A 19,237-nucleotide genomic window follows, 5' to 3' on the forward strand; every position below is an offset into this window, starting at 1 on the left:
CGTTAAACAAATGACACATTAGTACTCACATTTTCGATGTCGAACATTGTCGGTGTCCCTACAGAATGTAGGGGACAGGATGTCATCCGACTCGCAACGTGGCGCTGTTGTGAAAACAAGAGGGTCCTACAACTGCGGTCCTGGAGGTGCGGTCCTGAAACTGCTGCCTCCGGTTCTGCAGAGAGACCCTACTCACCAAAGAAGACATGAAGGAGAAGTTGGTGCAGCTGGAGCCAATGGAAAGAGGGAGTGGGCTGAACGGCCCTACCCCAAAACGTTCACGGGGCCGGACAACACAAGAGTGGCACAGTCCAGTGCTGGATGTATCCTGCCGGTTTCTCTTCCACTGTAGTGAGCTTGACTGCTGTACGCTACAGTTAAATAGAAAAAGTTGAAAGCCGCCGATTATAATTGCTTTTAATTAATGGCATTAGAGTACACGCGCTGACTGTGTCGTAAAGAACTCCGCTACAGGTTAATTAGTGTCCAGTTAACACCGAGTAGATCAAACAGTCAGCACCCTGCTTTGACTGCTTTTTCTGTGCATTCTTCAAAAGGAAAAACTCAGTATACAATACATCAAATCCAATATATCAAAAAGTATCTTATTACAGATTACAAATATACTCATCAATTGTACTTACTTAATTTAAGTACTTTTTTTGTAATTTGACAATACAAAAATACATCTTATAAAATCTGATAGTATCACATTTTAGGCATTAAAGGGATACAAAACACTGCTGGAGTTTCACAGGAAAACGCATGTGGCAGAGAGCTCCCAAACAATTAAAGTGAAAGGTGACCAGTTTCCAAATGTAAAACAACTGGAAAATAACCATGAAGTGCCTCCATGCTATTCATTTGGTGACATGCCCTTCACTTGTGCAGATACACTGTAACACCACACACATCAAGTTCAGAAAGTGTGCATGCACATGTGAACATGCCTCCAAACTAAGCATCTATAGTGAAGATTTAGGCTAAAAACAGGACACTTGGATTACACCAGATGACCTGTATTGAGGCATTTTAAGGTATATTCCAAATATGCAACTTCCAAATATTAAAGGACAAAATGTATCTTCTGTTTTACCACCACTTCTTTCACAATGCAGGTCTAACTTACAAAATGCTAAAAGTAATTAAATATGTATTTTAAAATCATTTAACAAAAATTCTGCCTACTTCTGTGTCTATGTAAAATCTTAATCAGCAATGTACCTGTCAAGCAAATGGAGTCTAGAGAGTCATCGTGTAATATTTCTCATTGCACGGTCAACTGAGTCATTCATGCCAATAACAGATCATAAAAGAGTCCTCCTGAAAAAATGAATGGGTAGTCTAAGCTTTGTATGAGAGGTCAAACAGATAAGCATGTAAATTATTAGGCCTTCTACACAATGCAATATAAACTAGATTATGACATCTGACATATTGCAGGTCACTGGTGAGTAGACACAACACTGGTATAGACAGCAAGCCTCTGGGGTCACACAACTGAATCAAAACAAGTTAGTAGTCAGTTGTCACCCATTGTCAGCCATCTGGATACAAGGAGAAGACCTACTCCATCTAGTGGAAAAAAGGTGCCAAGATAACCCTAAATACTGCTGACAAGATCCACTATGTGTATTAAATAAGGTTGGGTCAGATTACTTTGAAATATAGTTTTTGTAATCCATTGGATTACAGAAAAAAGTCTAATCTTAATACTTTTGGAGTACTTCAAAATCATACAATGAAAATATAGCCCCTTACTCTAAAAAACAAAAAATAGATGCAACCACAGCAATTCCACAAATATATATATGTTTTTCTTTTTAAACACCTCGAAACATTTTCAGTGCAAATAAAATGCAGTTTTTGCATTCAATGTAGTCAAAAAAATTGACAATGTAACTATCATCTAATCACTCATTTGTCAAATTAATCTAGGCTGAGTTATTATTTTCTGTAATCTTATCACATAGTCCTGATTACATGTAAACATCACTGGAACAGCCTTACTTACGCCTACTGTTGGGATGCAGATTATAAGTGTCCTTCAACAAGTCAAAGCTTGGAATGAATGCAAGGCTCACAGCAGTACAGTAAATCCTAAGCTAATTGTGGAGATCAAGTGAAAAGCTCTTAGGCTGAGATAAGACCTGTTGTTGCTCAAAGTTATGTGTATCGTATTGACAGCAAAAATGCAAAATAACTTTTTTTTTAGATGGATTTAACTATAGGAAAAATGTGATTTCTGCATGTTACTTTTGGTAGTATTGCAGTTTCAACAGTGGTAGTATACTCTTCATTGTATCAGTATAGTAACTGGGACATAGTGAATGTCTTCAGTATGCAATGCCAAAACTAGTTCTGAAAAAGTGAAGCATACCACCAGCTCTTTCATTTTCAGCTGGAACACCTGTTTATGATTTCCCCACCTGTGCAACATTCAAGCCAAACGTGAGGAGAGCTGCAGGGACAGGTGGAGCCTGACCCATAACAACCAGCTGGTGTCACTGTTCATCAACAGCTCAGTTTTCCCTACTGTCTTACCTGCTTCAGATTCTTCATGTATCCCAGAGTGTCTTACCTTGCTTACTGACTGGAGATTGCAAGATGTTAAAATCATGATTGAGACACAATTGCAACTTTAATGTTTAGTAGACCCAGTTGTCAGTTCATCTTTGTTTGTACTCTGGTAAACTGGGCACCAAGAAATAGAGTAAATATGGAATTACACTTTGTTCAGGAATGCTCGAGGACTTCTGCCCGGACTCTGTTGATCTTGTGCATTGCTTTGGTTAAACATCATTGCCATTACTGTCTGGCTGCCTGGTTGTCTGGCTGGGGAAAGAATACACACATCCACTATTATCTCTTTTATCAACTGTAGGTTTGCTAATTACTTTCTATATAACAGAAACTAGATATTCAAGGTTTTGCCAACATCTTTTCCCACACATTTTCATAGACACTTTTGAAGAGCAGGAACAGTTACCAGAGTTCTCAGCCATTATTCCCTGTTATTTTCTGAAAAAAATTACGCAGTTCTTTACTTTTCATCAACACATTTTTTTCATTTGCAACATTTTATTTGACAGATGCTAAGACAATTAAATGTTTCAGGCTTAAAAATTTACCATTGAATTCTTTTAGCCAGTTAGAGAATTTCAATAGTAGACAAGTGCAGTAAAATACAGCTATAGGAAAGTGGGTTGTTTATCATGCAATTATAGGTGGTTGTGTGCAGTGGTGGATTAGTGGCCATGGGCTACTCTTTATATGAGGCCAGAAAAAAGTAATTTAGTGCCATGTGTAAAAGTGTGGAAAATGCAGTTGACAGACAGGGTCACTTTTTCTTTCTTTATGAAGTTAATTTAAAGGTAGAATCATACGTCCAAGCTGCTTGTAAACACACAAGAAAGATACCAGGATGTCAAACAAACAATTGATAGAAATGAATTATGTTTATATAGTCAATACATGTTCTTTAAGGAAAACTTTGCATATTATACCTTTAAATAATTCAATAGTCTAGCCAATCCAGGACCCATGTACATGTGGGGCCTCTATAGACTAGACTAGAATAGATTAATCCTCCCCAGGTAGAATAGCCATGAAGCCAAGTACTCAATGGAAGGAATGTTCAATCAAATTAGTTAAACTGACTTAATTTGTGCAATTTTTATTTTGAGAAAAATCCAAATAATGAATTGCTTTTAAAACTTCCATTCCTTTTTATTGATATTTTAAAATTTGTACTTTTAAAGATCCTTTCCCCCCTCCGAGCCTTATCTCGGCCTCTGCTTTCTTGTTACAGTCTCAAACGAAACGTGATGTCTGAATTTGTGGAGGTGGGGAGTTTGAAGAAGCCTACATTACATCTCCTGAATGGCATGTCTTATAGATCATGTTAGCCCCTTGGCACAAGCCACAGGCAGTTGTTGATAGAAATGCCTGTCATAAGGAAGGAAAGGCTCAGAAAGATGCAGAGAGAAGAGGGAGGGAGGGGGGGAGGGAGCAAGTGTGTGTGTGTATGTGTGTGCTTGTGTATCAGAGAATCAGAGGAGAGTGAAAGCAACACAGATTAACTGCGAAACGAAAGCCAGACTAGTTTTTCTTGTTTCTGCATGTCTCAAGAAGGTGGGACGTCCTTGTGTAAATAGCTAAGCTCAGTGCATATACAGCTCAGCACGAGGATTGGTTTCTGTGCCTTGGATTTAAACTCTCAAACCACACTAAAAGGTACAGTGATGTATAAGAGTTTATGTGTTACTTTTGTTCAGATCATGTGTGTTTGTGTGTGTGTGTGTGTGTGTGTGTGTGCGTGCGTGCGTGCGTGCGTGCGTGCATGTGTTTGAGAGAGGGTTAGTAAGGCAGGCGCACCTGTCACACGAAGGACAGATGCCTTGTGTCAGTATGTTGCTCAGAGGAGACTTTCGAAGCAGCTTCACTTTTTTCTGATAAATATTTCTGAATTTGTAATTGCATGACAGAAATCGTTGAGCTTAAAATATTTTATGCAATATTCTTTTCTTTATCAACATGTTGGAAGAGGAGGAGTGACAGAAGAAAGGCAGGAACATAAAGACAATACAAGTAAAAGAATGCGTTTGCATAGCAAAAACGTGTGATGAACTGACTTTTATATTCAGCTGTTAAAGTTTCTTAATCAAGTTTTGGTGGCTGCGTCAACTGCATACCGTGCATCTGGTGACAGTGGTTTTTCCTGTCGTGTGTATCTGTCACTTACATGTGCAGACAGAATACTCAGCATTCTTACGACCAGCTTGTGGAATGTGAATGGAATATCGAGCTCTCATTCATCAGTTTTTACAAGATTTAGATGAAGTCAAGATGAGTTGTTGGGTAAAGTTTATTAAAATCTTTGTGTTACTTTAGCGAAGTGAAAACATATATATGATCATTTAAGAGGCACAGTACAGAACAAGCCCCATTAAAGGGACAGTTCAGCCCAAAAGCAAAAATACACATTTTCCCTTTGGCCTGTAGTGCTATTTGTCAGTCTAGAGTGTTTTAGTGTGAGTTGAAGAGTTCTGAAGATAAAGGCTGTAGAGATGTCTGGATTCTTTCAAATACAATGAAGCTATATGGTACTCGGCTTGTGGTGCTCAAAGTGCCAAGAAACCAAAATAAAAATAAAAAAACCTCATCAGCAATTTCTCTCTCTAGAAATTATGGCCTGATTACTCAAGATAAGCCACAGACCTTGTTTTGAGTAGCTTCAAGTAGGAACTATTTTTGTTTTTTACCAAATTGTACTCAGCAACCATATCAATACACAGAAGGGAGCATAGATCCAGACATGGACATGAGGCAATAATTATATAATATATAGAGGGCTAATACAACATTCTAAGGAGCAAGACATTAGGTGTTGGAAACATCACACAAAAGGTGATATATTGGTTAAAATTTACCTTGAAAAATGTGCATTATAATACTACATTATCCCCCATTGTATGTCTATGCTTGATTTTACTCTGTCTGCATTCACACACAACAGATGTCTGCACCACCTCCGGTGGTCCCTAGAAAACATTCAGGGGTCAGAGTCATGATAACTCCAGGAGAGCAGCCTCCTCCTGGTGGCCTGCCCAGCTACACACATTCTGGCAAAGGTACATCCATCTGCCTAATATGTATGTGTATGTATGAAAATGTGCTGTTGCCACAAAGCTGTATTTTCATTTTCTGTGAATTATCCTCCAACTTGCAACTGATTTCCTCTGTTCTTGCTCTGCTCAGAGAATGGTACCAGTGAAGAGTCAAATCACACATCTCTTTTGAATGCAGAGAGAGAAGTGGTATGTACTTGTGCAAATAATATATTATGTTTACAGGCAGGCATGTTTACAAATAAATTTAGGAATATTCAGTAAGAGCTTAAAGGGTCTATTCACTCCAAAATCAGAAATATATATTTTCCCCTTACTTGCAGTTAATTAGTCTAGATTGTGTTGGTGTGAGTTGCCGAGTTCCAGTTGTAGAGATGTTCACTTTCTCTCTAATATAATGGCATGTGGTGCTCGAAGTGCCAAAACAATACATTTAAAAAACTGAATACATTTGAAAAAACAGCAACGACTCTCTAGAAATTATGACCTGATTACAAGATAATCCACAGACTTTGTTGTAAGCAGTTTCATGAACTATTTTTTTTCTTTCCATCGAACTACACCCAACAACTGTATCACTGCACTGAAGGCATGCATCTACTCAAGGCTCATGCTTGTTTCAGCGTGGGATGTAAACATTACTGGCATCCTCCTCGGCTTTACGTTTTACTGAACTACACCCACCAACCAGACATTGCTATTGAGTTTTTCAAATGTATTGTTTGCTACTTTGAGCATGACAAGTGCTCAACGAGTGCCAACTAGTTATATTATATATGGAAACTCCAAAACTTATCTTATCTTAAAACCTATCTAAACTTATCTAAACTTATCTCCAAAACTTGGCACCTCACACTAAAGCTATCAACATGGATAAATAGCATTACAGACAAGAGGAAAAATATGTATTTTTGATTTTGGGGTGAACTGTCCTTTTAAAGTCAAAGGAGTTGGCCAGTGAATTTATTTAAAATAAATTTAAATGTAATATTTCCATTTTTGAGTATGTGAAAAAACAAAGCAAAACATGGCTTTTATCAGTTATCAGCACTGGGAAGGAGGTGAAGAGCCAAAAGACAGTTTATTATGCTTATAAATCAAAGTGTTGTTTGAATTTTTGATAAGAATAGGACATCAGGCCATGTTAATGTAAAATGTTGTGCATATGATGCTCAGACTATGATAAGAAAGGTACAGGATGTTATGCCATATTATTGGTATTATTATTAGACTTATTAAAACAAACATCAGTGATTATAGAAGAAGGTCGTGGGGTTTATTTTATTTTGTTTTTTAAACTTCGGCAAGAGCCTGTTAAAGACAGTTCTCACAGACATGAAGGAAGGGGTTTGATTCAGTCTGGACTGTATGGCAGCACTTCAACTCCATGGTTACATTTGAGATTGTTGTTTGTGGTGATGCTGTTGCACTGAATTGCATTTTATGACTATGACAAATTAAGACGAACACCAAAGAAGGCTTAACATGAATGTTTTTCATATGGTCTCATATCAGTAACATCATGAGGATTACTCATTTTTTAATCTTTGGTGGCACAATGATGTCATTTGAGATAAATAAAGCTCTATCTTACTGTCTTATCTTATCTTATCTTATCTTATCTTATCTTATCTTCATCAGGAGATTCTGAATCACTGCTTCGATGATGTGGAGCGATTCATGTCACGCTTGCAGCAGGCAGCTGAGGCCCAGAGTGTTCTCAACCAAAGGACCAAGAAGAAGAAAAGCAGAAAGAGCAAGAAGAAGGAGGACCAAGATGGTGAGAGTTCTCCTTCAAACCTATCAACTAACTCCTGCAGTTGTAGTTCAGCTAGGTGTTACTAAGATATCACATCCGCAAGAATGGGATGACCTGTAAATATAATGCCTGTGGCCATAAAGACATAAAGCCATAAAAGTCATTAAAAAAACTTTTTCAAGGTTTTTTTTCAGTATACAGTCATGAATGTGCACAAAAATAGGCTGATTGGTCCAGTGGCATTCAAGATTACCTGCAGACAAGCTGTAGGTCCAGTGATCACTCACTCACTCAGTCACTCGTGCACTCAAATATGCGCACACCTAGAGGCAATTACAGGATCCCCATCAACAATTAAAATATATACAGTAGTCAGATGATAATTTTAAGGTGGGTTTGAAGCATGAAGAAGCGTAGATCAGATCAGGAGGACAGGTTGAAAAGTTGGATTAGAGAATGCTGATGTCTGTGAGAAACAGAAGAAGAGTAGAGGCAGGTAACTGGAGACAAAGGCTGATTATTGGCACAATATTTTACACGCTGGGAGCAGGTCCCACAAGCTAGTTGCCAAAAAGAATCCTTCAGGTAATTCCAAAAATTCTTTCCTGCATTGAGCATGGCCAAGAAACATGACAAAGAAGCCATTGAAACTGGGGTCAAGTCAATACAGGAAAATATTTCAATCATTCATCAGTTTATTCTGTTGGGTTGACAATGCACCTGGCATTAAGTGGCCATCCAGTGCCAGACTTTCTCAATAACCAGTTTATTTGACATGAAGATCAGCAGAAAGAACGGCAAAAAAAGATTGGGTTGCACTTTATTTTACAGATGCAACAAACTGTACTTTGTATTAACTTGAACAAAAACTAGAATAATATGTGCTTTATCAGACTAAATAAAACCCTTCATTAGACCTTTATTAGACTTTCTTAGATGGTAATGAGATACATTACAATAGAACTGGACTGTAAACTAAAGTAAATCACATATCTGCTACTCCCTCATTTAAAAACAATGTGTTAAGTAGATCTACCATGTAGAAGTAAAGGTGAATTTTGTCTATGGCCAACTGCACAGACCTATTGTTATGGTGTAGACAGATAATGTGAAGTGATCAAAGAAATAGGCGTCAGTGTTGGCTACCCTGCAAGTTGTATGGGACCAGCCAAAGAAGGTGTGTCTCAGTAAGCAGATATGTGACTCCACTTTGATTTAAAGTACAGTTCTGCTGTAATGTGTCAGTATTTGCTCTCTAATAAAGTCTAATTAGGCTCTAATAAAAGTATAACTACACTAATAAACATTTTATTTGTAGTTTTTGTCTAATTTGATACAAAGTATGGCTTGTTATGTTTTTTTTTTTCTCATTGTACCATAAAATAAAATGGGACTAAGGTTTGGTTCCTGACATCAAGCATTTTGTTGTGGACTGCCGTTTCTTCATCGTTGGGCACAATAAATTGCCAAAAGGTGGGATTGGGACTTTGAGTGTCCGTCTTTGCCCTTTGTTGTCCTGGCAACGTGACTGGGGTGTTTCCCACATTTCTGGCCAGCATGCTGGGATAGGCGCGACCCTAGATAAGACTAAAGGCGTTGGACGTATGAATGTATTAATAATGAAATAGAGGACAGGATTGTTATTAGTCACCAACACTGGCATTGTTTTGTATAGGAGTAGTTGCTGGAACAAGCTAAAACAAGCACTCCACACCTCTACTTGAAGACAATATAGACTGTGTTTATTACTCATTCATTTTCTCAAAGTTGTCAAAGTGTTGAAAACATGCTATTTAACTTGCATTTGGCAGCTTATAAATGGTCCTATATATTAAAAAAAATGCAGAACAAATTCAGATCTGTACTTTATTTGAGTATTAATTTTTCTGACAACTTTTCACTTTTACTGCCTACACTCCACTCCTTACATTTTGAAAACAGGCTTGTTATTTTAGTTTTAATGCAGTCATTATTTTTTCGGACAACATTAAGACTTATTTCAGTCTAAATGAGGATGGGAAAGACAAACACAATAGACACAACAAGACAAAAACAACACGAAAGACATAACAAGAAAAAAATGGCATAAAACAAGAGAGAAAAAGAAGTAACAAGAGACAAAAGTGATGTAAAAGAAGAAACACAACGGAAATGATAAGATGTAACAAGATTAATAAATTACATGAACGAAGTAACTAGACAAAAGTCATATAACAAGAAAAAACAGATAAACGAGAAGGAAGGAGACAAAAACGATGTAACAAGACGAAATTGAAGTAAAAGAAGTAACACGATGAAATTGACGTTAGAGACATAACAAGACAAAAAGACGTGACAAGATGAAAAAAATTATTAGACAAAAAAAGACAATGTAAAACAAAACAAAAAAAAAACAATGTAAAGGATGTAAAAAGACAAAAATAAGTAAATAATAAGGTGAATTCGAAAAAATATGAATCAGAAAATAAAGGGGAAACTCAACAGTCAGTGGAAATTTCCTTCAGAGGGCAACTTTTACTAGGAGATAGTAGGAGATTTCAGAGCCTCTCCTGTATGATTTTTGGTTGAATGAAGAAGTTGAATCACTATTTCTTTCTTTCTTTCTTTTTTTTTTTTTTAACGTGTCTGTCCTTCTACTTATGTAAAGAATGTGCATACAAATGATACTGCCATCAACACATATTAAGTCTATGTGTATATAATAACAACAGTGATTGTGGTGTGTTTATGTGTCTGTTTCATATGTATCTAGTTATGTTGCATTGGTTGTAGCTGCGATTGTGCTCTTCTGTGTGCAGATAATTTGTTGACAATGAAAGCTTGTCCTCCATCAGAGGAAGAATTTGTGGACATCTTTCAAAAAATCAAGTACTCCCTCAGTCTGCTGGTGAGATTCGACCAGTCATAATGATTAACTGTGGAAATTTATATGTCAATTTTGATAATACCACTGTAGAGGGAAATATAACTAACACTATATGCTGGTTTATTAAGGACCGTCTCAAGTCATCCATCACACAGCCTGACGCACCAGAGCTGCTGCATCCCATCTTTGTGCCTCTTAGACTGGTGGGTCTTTGTATTGTTTCATGTAATAGGTTCTTGGTGTCTCTCTTTGTGATACTGACTGTGATGATGCTGTCTTTCACAGATGGTGAAAACCACTGGAGGGCCAGCTTTAGGTGCGACAGTGGTCAGTCCTGCTATGACCAGCGGTGCTGTTTCCCTGCTCCAAGAACATCTGTCTGAGGAGGAAAAGGAGCTGTGGACTTCACTGGGACCCAACTGGACTTCACCCTGGTCTGTGTGTTTCTGTATGCTTGTGTAAATCTTGGTTTTAGAGCGTGTCACATTTTAAAATAGAACCCTCTTGCCCTTTTTCCCAGCTCGCAACTTAGTGTGTCTGTTCCTCCATACTCGCCTGTCTTCCTGGATGGGTGGCAGCCTCAGGCCTATGACTCAAATGGCCAGCCTATGGAAGATCCCATCGAGTCGCAGCACAAACAAGACGCTTTCAGGGAAAGCAGGGCTGCACAAACTCTACAGAACCAAGCTCAACAGGCAGTGGAGGGCCCTGGGGAAAACACTGATGAAGTGTAAGTCTTTAGACATTACAGAAGGAACATTTCTGTTTTATAGCAGGAGTGACAATGCCAGCTAAATTCCTAATGTCTGCAATTAGCAGTAGATCGCCTAATAAAATCAGCCTGGTGGTTGTTAAGTCTCAGAATAACTCACTTCCATGTTTCTCATTAGGGATAAGGATTATTGATATATCTGACTTCCAGGGTTAGGTCATAATGGATTACTGTAATCAAGATTACATAATTAGACTACAAAATATAAGGAGCTATAATCAGCCCATATTACATTTGAAAATGTGTAAGTAGATTATAGTTACATTGTCAGAAATTAATATGAATATTATGAATATCTGATGATAACAATGCTCTATTAACTCATAAAAACATGTGTCCAGCATTTAGGGTTGATAAGACAACTGCTCCACAAAAGAGAACAGTATGCAAAAATACATTTTATTTGCACTGAAAACTTTTAAAGATGTTTAAATAGAAAAAAAAAAAAAAGAATATTTGTGCAACTTAAATTTCTGTGGCTGCATCCAGTTTTTATTTGTAATATTTTTAATAATTTTGAAGTAATCCAAAAATATTCAGATTAGATTTTTTTGTAATCTAATAATGTTGGATAATGTAACTATTGCAAAAATTGCCATATATTTTGTATTGAGTAACTGACTAAATTTCAAAGTAATTTGACGAAACCCTGCTAAATCAATTCATTTTTTACGTTGCCTATGTTTTTATTTCAGAGAAGGAAATGTGCTCCCCCCAGAGGGTGAGAGACTTTACTGCTGTAGTTATGACTTTGTGGCTCGAAACAGCAGTGAACTCTCTGTGCTTCAAGGAGAGACGCTAGAGGTACACACCCATAATTAGACATAGAGGTGGCGACCCACCTATAAAAATAGCAGACATATTCTTTGATTATGTCACAAACCTCAACTGATTTGTGAGTCATCTTTTCTTCAGGTCATTGAGTCATCGAAGCGATGGTGGAAGTGTCGGAATCGCTTTGACCAGATAGGATTTGTTCCCTCTAACATTCTGGAGCCTCTGTCAGCTCTTAATAACACTGGGAGAAACAGCCCAGTGGTACGCAGAGAGTCAAAGGTACAGTACAGACACAAAACTGTTAATAAATATCTTGTTAACATTTTTTCCAAAGGTTTACACATTAATTAGGATACTATCTATTATTAGTATTGTTGATAAAACTAACATGTATATCAAGAAGTTAATATTATATCATAATATAAATGTTTATTAAACTCAGTAATTGTCCAATATTTGTTCATCTTCCAACTTAAGACTTATTTTTGGTAAAAGTTGAGATCAGTGGAAGCAAGCCATGGTCAAGAAGTTTGATTGTTCCTTTATCTTCATGTTGATGTTCATAATTTATAATCTAACCTTTAATGTTATATAAGCATTATGTAACAATAATTAGCCATGTATTAATGTTCTTTGTGACCCTCATTGTAAAGTGTTACCAGTTTTATTCATTCCTGCTTTTCTGCAACAGACGGCCCTTTCTCCTCGGACAAAGTACTTCTCCTATGCCCCACCAAGCCCAGTTGGGACCAGTCCTACAAGTCCATTGCGACCACAGAGCATGGTTTTACCATCTACAGCAATGCAGGGAGAAGACAATGACAAAGGTAATGTACCCATACCCATACCCATGCATGCTGAATATCAGCATTTATGGGTAAAGTCAACCAGAGACATGGCAAATAAACAAATGTATGTTATGCTTTGGGGTTTGAAGACCAAACTGTTCTCAAAATATATATTTTATATTAAGAGTGATCAAATAATATTTCAGCATATAACAGCAGTAGCTCATATCACTGTTTCTCATCTGTCACTTAAGTGCTACTAAGGTCCCGTCTCTGGTAGATGGACATGTTTTTTAAGCTGCTTTTTCTGGCCTTTTGTGCAGCTATATCTAAGAGAAAGAAGCTGAGTGCCACACCCTCACATCCAGGTTACCAATATCCTTTGTAGTTCCAAGGTGCACCATCCTACATGGACACTGATGTCTTTGATGCAACAAAAGGGCTTAATAGTCAAATGTCATTCATATAATTCATATTACAGACAGGAAAACCAGACTAGTCTGACATACAGTAAATGGTTTGGAACTATACTATACTATACTATACTATACTATACTATACTATACTATACTATACTAAATGTAATCTATACTTGAAATACGGTACTATGAATTTAAAACAAATAGTGCCAAAAGTCTGTAGCTTTCGCAATTACATAGATATCACTTTTTTCGCAGGATAGGACACAATTCATCATATGAATTCATAATTTCATGTAAGACAAGGAAATATACATGCATTTGCAGAAAAGGATTTCAAAAACATGGTGCACTTGAAGTCAGGCGCAGTCAGATGTTTTAAACTGAAAACACTGGGATAATGTTGATAGTGACTACAGAGAAAAGTGGTTATAACAGACCTCTGACTGTGGTCTAAATGTCATTAGACATTTTATGAACATGTATCACATCACAATAAATTAAAAACGAGAAGGTGGTGCTCTGCTGATTTCTGCCAGGTAACCTGAAAAGAATATTTGGATTCAGTCCCTTTGTAATCACCAACATTTTGATGATCAGCTGTAGTTCAATTACATATTTTTGGCAGTAGCTGTAATGGATTACAATTACATTTATTTTGTAATTACTTTTAATTAGTTACATGTAAGTAGCATTGCTAGTATCCTATTAGACATTTGTGTGAAAATATGTCATAATTAGCATATGAATTATTGAGTTAATGTCGAAAACATGTTTTCTGAGGTCATAGTGACCTTTGACCACCAAAATTTGACCAACCAAATTTTAGGAAATTCCCTCCCTGTTCCTGAGATATCATGTTCTCAAAAGTGGGATGGGCCTTTTAACCACAAATCTAAAGTTCATCATTAAGTCCAACTGGTCATTTGTGCCAAGTTTGAAGAAATTCCCTCTTGGTGTTGAAATATCGCATTTACAAGATTTGAAGGACCAAAAAGCATAATGTGGTGTGGAGCCATAAAAAAGGGTTTTCAAGATTTTTTCAGAAATTGAGAATCACAGAGGTTGTTCATCATACAGTCATGTGCACAAAAAATTAGGCTGATAGGACCTGTAGTTTGAGAGATTAGCTGCACGTACACACACATACAAGCGATTGTATGATACCCTCCAGGCTGAGACCTGGCAGGGCTATCCCTGGAGGCTGAGCTCTAATCTTGACATGGAGAAATGTGGTGTATTTTGCAGTCCTGATAATGAATGAGGAGCTTCTTCAGCGGCTGGCAAGGAGAAGAAGCTCAGCCCGTCAGCCGGCTGTCCCCCGCACAGCTGAAACTTCTGCTGAAACTACTGCTCCCCTGAACTACCACTCACCAGCTGCTGAGGTGGAGGCCTGGCTCACCAACAAGGGCTTCAGTCAGCAGTGAGTGTGCACTGTTGGAGGAAACGCCAGCTCAGACTGTATCCAAAACCTGATTCCGAATAAGGCTAATTTGTAGAACCTCTTAGTTTATTTATAGCCATCCACTATTCAGATCCAATTTCATGTCCAACATGGTGTCCAAAACCAGTTGTGTGCCTAATAATATGATATAATTACCCACATTGTGCTGAAATAGTTTTAATTTAATGGTTTTAACATTTTACTAAATGAAAGTGATACAGATTCTGCTGTACCAAGAATTGTAGAACAAGAATCAGATTGTATTGTCATCTCCACAATTTCTAGCATCACACATGCAGCACAAGCAGCTTTCGAAAGGGCATTCCTAGATTTTGTTTAGTATACAATAGCGCCCTCAACTGTCAAAATGTCGTCCTTGCTATTGCAACTCAAATGTGAACTGAGTGGAGTTGGAGTTGAACTAAAACAGAGAACTAAACATTCAGAGGGACTGTTAAGTGCAACAAGAAAATGAGGATCCTTAGATCTTCTTAACCTATAACCTGGATATAAGCAGAATCCGGTTGTTTAAATTAGAATAGGTGAACGTTTGACAAAGAGAGGTGAACAGACACCGATACTGATTTTGTTGCTTTCCTCCTTTGTTAGGACGGTCCAGAGTCTGGGCATTTTAACTGGTGCGCAGCTTTTTTCACTGAATAAGGAGGAGCTCCGCACAGTGTCACCAGAGGAAGGTGCAAGAGTTTACAGCCAAATTATGGTGCAGAAGGCCCTTCTCGAGGTTTGTCCACTGTTTATTCTGGATGTACTGTACTGTGTGTTTGTGGGTTTACGCTTGGGTCTGTGTGTTCTAAGCCAGTTGTTTGCTCAGCCTTGGCTTATGAACAGTCTGAACGTCATTTTACCACATTGTTACTGACCTACATTGATGATAGATTATTCACTTTTCAATTCACAGAACCAAAAATATGTATTAGCTTTTATACACCTCATAGGTCAGTTGTTGCAGTGGGTAGATCTTACAATTATTAATTACTATTTATTTTAATTATTTATCAGTTTATTTGCCATGCACAATACAAAAAAAGACTTAAACAGGTTATAATAACATGATACAGATGTACTGCATTTAGGATTTTTACCTAATTTGTAACTCTTGTCCCTTTTAATGCTTTTCTACTTGAAAAATGTCATAACATGTCATCATTATCAAGAGTACATGAGTTAAATTGAGCACATAAGAAACAGTGATGTGCTCATACAGGTGACATAATCATATAAAATTACAATTTTACATCACAGTGCATTCATTTATGCGCATTTTGTATGTGTATGTTCCCTAATTCATGGCTATGTATGTATGTGCATAGTACAGCCCCAGTTCCAAAAAAGCTGTGACGTTGTGTAAATAAAAACAGAATGCAATGATTTGCAAAAATGTCAATGTATACTTAATTTAATACAGTACAAAGACGAGACATTTAGTTTAACGTATATTCAAACTGATTAACTTTACTGTTTTTTGTAAATATACACTCATTCTGAATTTTATGCCTGCAACATGTTTCAAATAAGTTGAGACGGGCATGTTTACTACTGTGATACGTCAGTTTTTCATTAGATAAAACCCAGTAAGCGTTTGGGAACTGACAGCACTAATTGTTGAAGTTTTTAGAGTGAAATTCTTTCTCCTTCATGTTTGATAAACGACTTCAGGTGGTCAATGGTCATATTTTTTTGCTTCATAATGCACCGTACATTTTCAATGGGAGACAAGTCTGGACCGCAGGCAGCCCAACCTCTTTTACTATGAAGCCACACTGTTGCAGGAAGTGTCTTGGCATTGTCTTTCTGAAATAAGCAGGGACATCTCTGCAAAAGATGTCCAGATGGCAGCATATGTTGCTCCAAAACCTGTATGAACCTTTCAGCATTAATGGAGCGTTTACAGTTGTGACATTTGGCCATACGCTGGGCACTAACACACCCCCATGCCATCACAGATGCTGGCTTTTAAAGTTAGCGCTGGTAACAATCTGGATGGTCCTTTTCCTCTTTAGACACAGCATCCATGATTTCCAAAAACAGTCTGAAATGTGGACTCGTCAGACCACAGCACACTGTACCACTGTCTGTCTTCTGAAACTTGCATTTGTAGATGTGGGTTCTTAATACAGTTTTTCATACAGTGCCACTAGAGAGGTCAAAGGTCACAGGAATTTGATGTTGGTTTTCAGACTTGCTCATTACATGCAGAGATTTTTCTGGATTCTCTGAATCTTTAATGATATTTTGGATTTTGGATGGTGGTGAAATCCCTAAAGTCCTTGCAGATTTGAGTTGAAAAATGTTTTTCTTAAACTGTTGGACTATTTGCCCACACAACCACATACATTGATGATACTGTCACCTGTTACAAATTAACCTGTATAATATTTTTGAAAGTTCCAAACAGGTGATTTTTGAGCTTTCCAGTCTTTTGTTGCCCTTATCTTAAATTTTTCGAAACATGTTGCAGACATCAAATTCGGAATGAGTTTATATTTACTAAAAACATTTAAGTTTTTCAGTTTGCACATTAGATGTCTTGTCTTTGCACTGTATTCAATTAAATACAAGTCGAAAATGATTTGGATATGGTTAAATTCTTACCCAACATCCCACCTTTTTTGGAACCAGGTATCCATATACATGCATGTACGTAGTCTTTATCAGCATGTATGTTTATCCAGGTGTCTGTCCCTATCTGTGTGTTCATGTCCATGTACATTATGTGTGCACAAGTTCATGATCAGAGATCAGTGATCACTTTTTTTTTTCAACCAGTGTTTCACATTTTTATTAAACGTTTTAGATCAGTTTGTGTTTGTATTTCATAGAGAGAACCTTCTTGTTCCTGAATTTAATAATAGGTGTCTATAGGGTGTGTTTTAAATTTGGCCTTTATTTGACTAAAATGGTTGGCAAGCTTCTTTTGAGGTTTGCCTTAAAAAAGTTTCCTTTACAGTTCTCTGTTAAAGCACATCTCGTCTTGTGTCCTCCACAGGATGTGCGCAAAGCCACAGAACTAGAGACGGTGATGGAGAAGCAAAAGCTGAAGATTGACGCCGTGTGAAGGAGCTTTCAGACATCCACTAATACAGATGTGACATCAAAGATCAGTGGCAATAAATGTATTATACACAGCCGGACACGGAGTGATGATCTTTTAATCATGCCTGCTGTCATATCTCTGGTAGGCTGCAGATTACAGGGACAGAAAAGTGAGCTGTGTTAAAGATAAAGCCCAAACACCAATACTAATTGATATCAGGACTCTTTTTTTTTTATTTGATTTTTAGATGTTTTTATGACAGAGGGGCTTTAAACTTTAAAGTTTTACTAAAGTTATTTTAACCATTTGTGTGTATTTACCATATACTATTTATATCATTCTTTTTTAAGGAAACACCTGAAACATTATCAGTAATCACAAATGCAGTACAATAAACAGAATCACATACACATGATTAGTTATTAAAGTGCCACTGTGTAGACTTTAGTGACATCTGTGCACTTACGGATTGCAAACACTTAATTTCACCCTCTCCTTCCAAATGTATAGGAGATGCTACGGTGACTGCAAAAAGCAGTAAAAGCTGTATCTAGACCAAATGTTTGGTATGTCTTTTCTGAGCTACTGTATCAATATGGTGGTTCAACATGGCGGCCTGCATACAGCTCATTCTAAGGTAACGAAAAACAATGAATATATTTTTTATAGGTGATTATACGCTAATGAAAACATCCTTATGAATGTTATATTCCATTCCTGACATATTCTGCCAATAGACGTCCCTAAATCTTACTCACTGGACCTTTAACAACAATGGACTGAATCTGCATCTTAGAGCAATATAAACAAGTGAATTCTGTTAAAAATGTGCATGACTCTACAGAACAGTCAGATGTTTGATTGATTAAGAGTTTTTATTGCGTGAATATCAACCTGTATTGAGACACTTGTTGTCATTTGTTGCAGCCAGACGCTGCTTCAGACGAAATACACATTAAACTGAGGTCATAAATGTACAATATCAGTCTTGCTTCCTTCTATGATGTTCTGTGCAGACTAAAATGTTTTCTCATTCTGTGTTTAATTGTGGCTTTAGCTGAGGGACACAAAATGACATAATAATGTGCAATACAGGAACTTAATGAAAATAGAAAACATTATGTGCATTTTGGATCACTGCTATGAGTTTACTGCAACCTTTCTTCTCATATTCTGACATTAATAAGTAATATGATCAAGACATACAAGCATTTTAAAAATCATGTGAAAATTCTAGATAATTACTTTTATAGTGGATGTTGAGTACAAGATAAGACTCAAGTCATTTTTCAGCTGTGTGATTAAATTGAATTAAAAACTCAAGTGACACTGCAGATGTCAACATACATAAAATCAGAATCATTCAAGAGTTCAGTAACAGCAGGTGGAGGTAAATCATCACCATACAGAGCATCGCAGCGCACAACATGTTACTTCAGTACATGTTTACACAGACAGCACCACAAGATTTTAAAGATAAGTCTCACTGGCTAAATGTTCTGTTTCAGTGTTTCGATTTCAGTATAGAAATGTACTTGATTAAAATGTCAGTCAAGTAGAATGGTTTAATAAAATATTTGAGGAAAGACTTCAAGCAAATAATTAACTCAAAAACATTGCTACATATCATTTGTTAAATTTTATATATTATATAAATTATTTACTTATTTTATTATTTACTAGACATATTTAATCTGGAAATCAGATACTGACCAACAAACAAACAA

The 19,237-nt window shown here is 36.9% G+C and overlaps 1 protein-coding gene across 1 annotated transcript; it reads left to right on the forward strand.

The window, feature by feature from the left end:
- The first annotated feature begins 4,084 nt into the window (after nucleotides 1–4,084).
- eps8l1a (EPS8 signaling adaptor L1a) lies at nucleotides 4,085–18,490 on the forward strand. The gene is made up of 14 exons (XM_084744564.1): nucleotides 4,085–4,236; nucleotides 5,519–5,633; nucleotides 5,761–5,819; nucleotides 7,272–7,410; nucleotides 10,188–10,276; nucleotides 10,384–10,458; nucleotides 10,541–10,689; nucleotides 10,776–10,985; nucleotides 11,723–11,831; nucleotides 11,943–12,083; nucleotides 12,496–12,631; nucleotides 14,260–14,434; nucleotides 15,065–15,197; nucleotides 17,463–18,490. Exons 2-14 carry the CDS (start codon nucleotides 5,519–5,521, stop codon nucleotides 17,529–17,531), a joined length of 1,599 nt encoding a protein of 532 aa, XP_084600690.1. The 5' UTR covers nucleotides 4,085–4,236; the 3' UTR covers nucleotides 17,532–18,490.
- Nucleotides 18,491–19,237: the final 747 nt, after the last annotated feature.

The sequence above is a fragment of the Lutjanus erythropterus genome, chromosome 19, assembly GCF_056507025.1.
Source record: "Lutjanus erythropterus isolate fLutEry1 chromosome 19, fLutEry1.hap2, whole genome shotgun sequence".
NCBI classification, from domain to species: Eukaryota; Metazoa; Chordata; class Actinopteri; order Lutjaniformes; family Lutjanidae; genus Lutjanus; species Lutjanus erythropterus.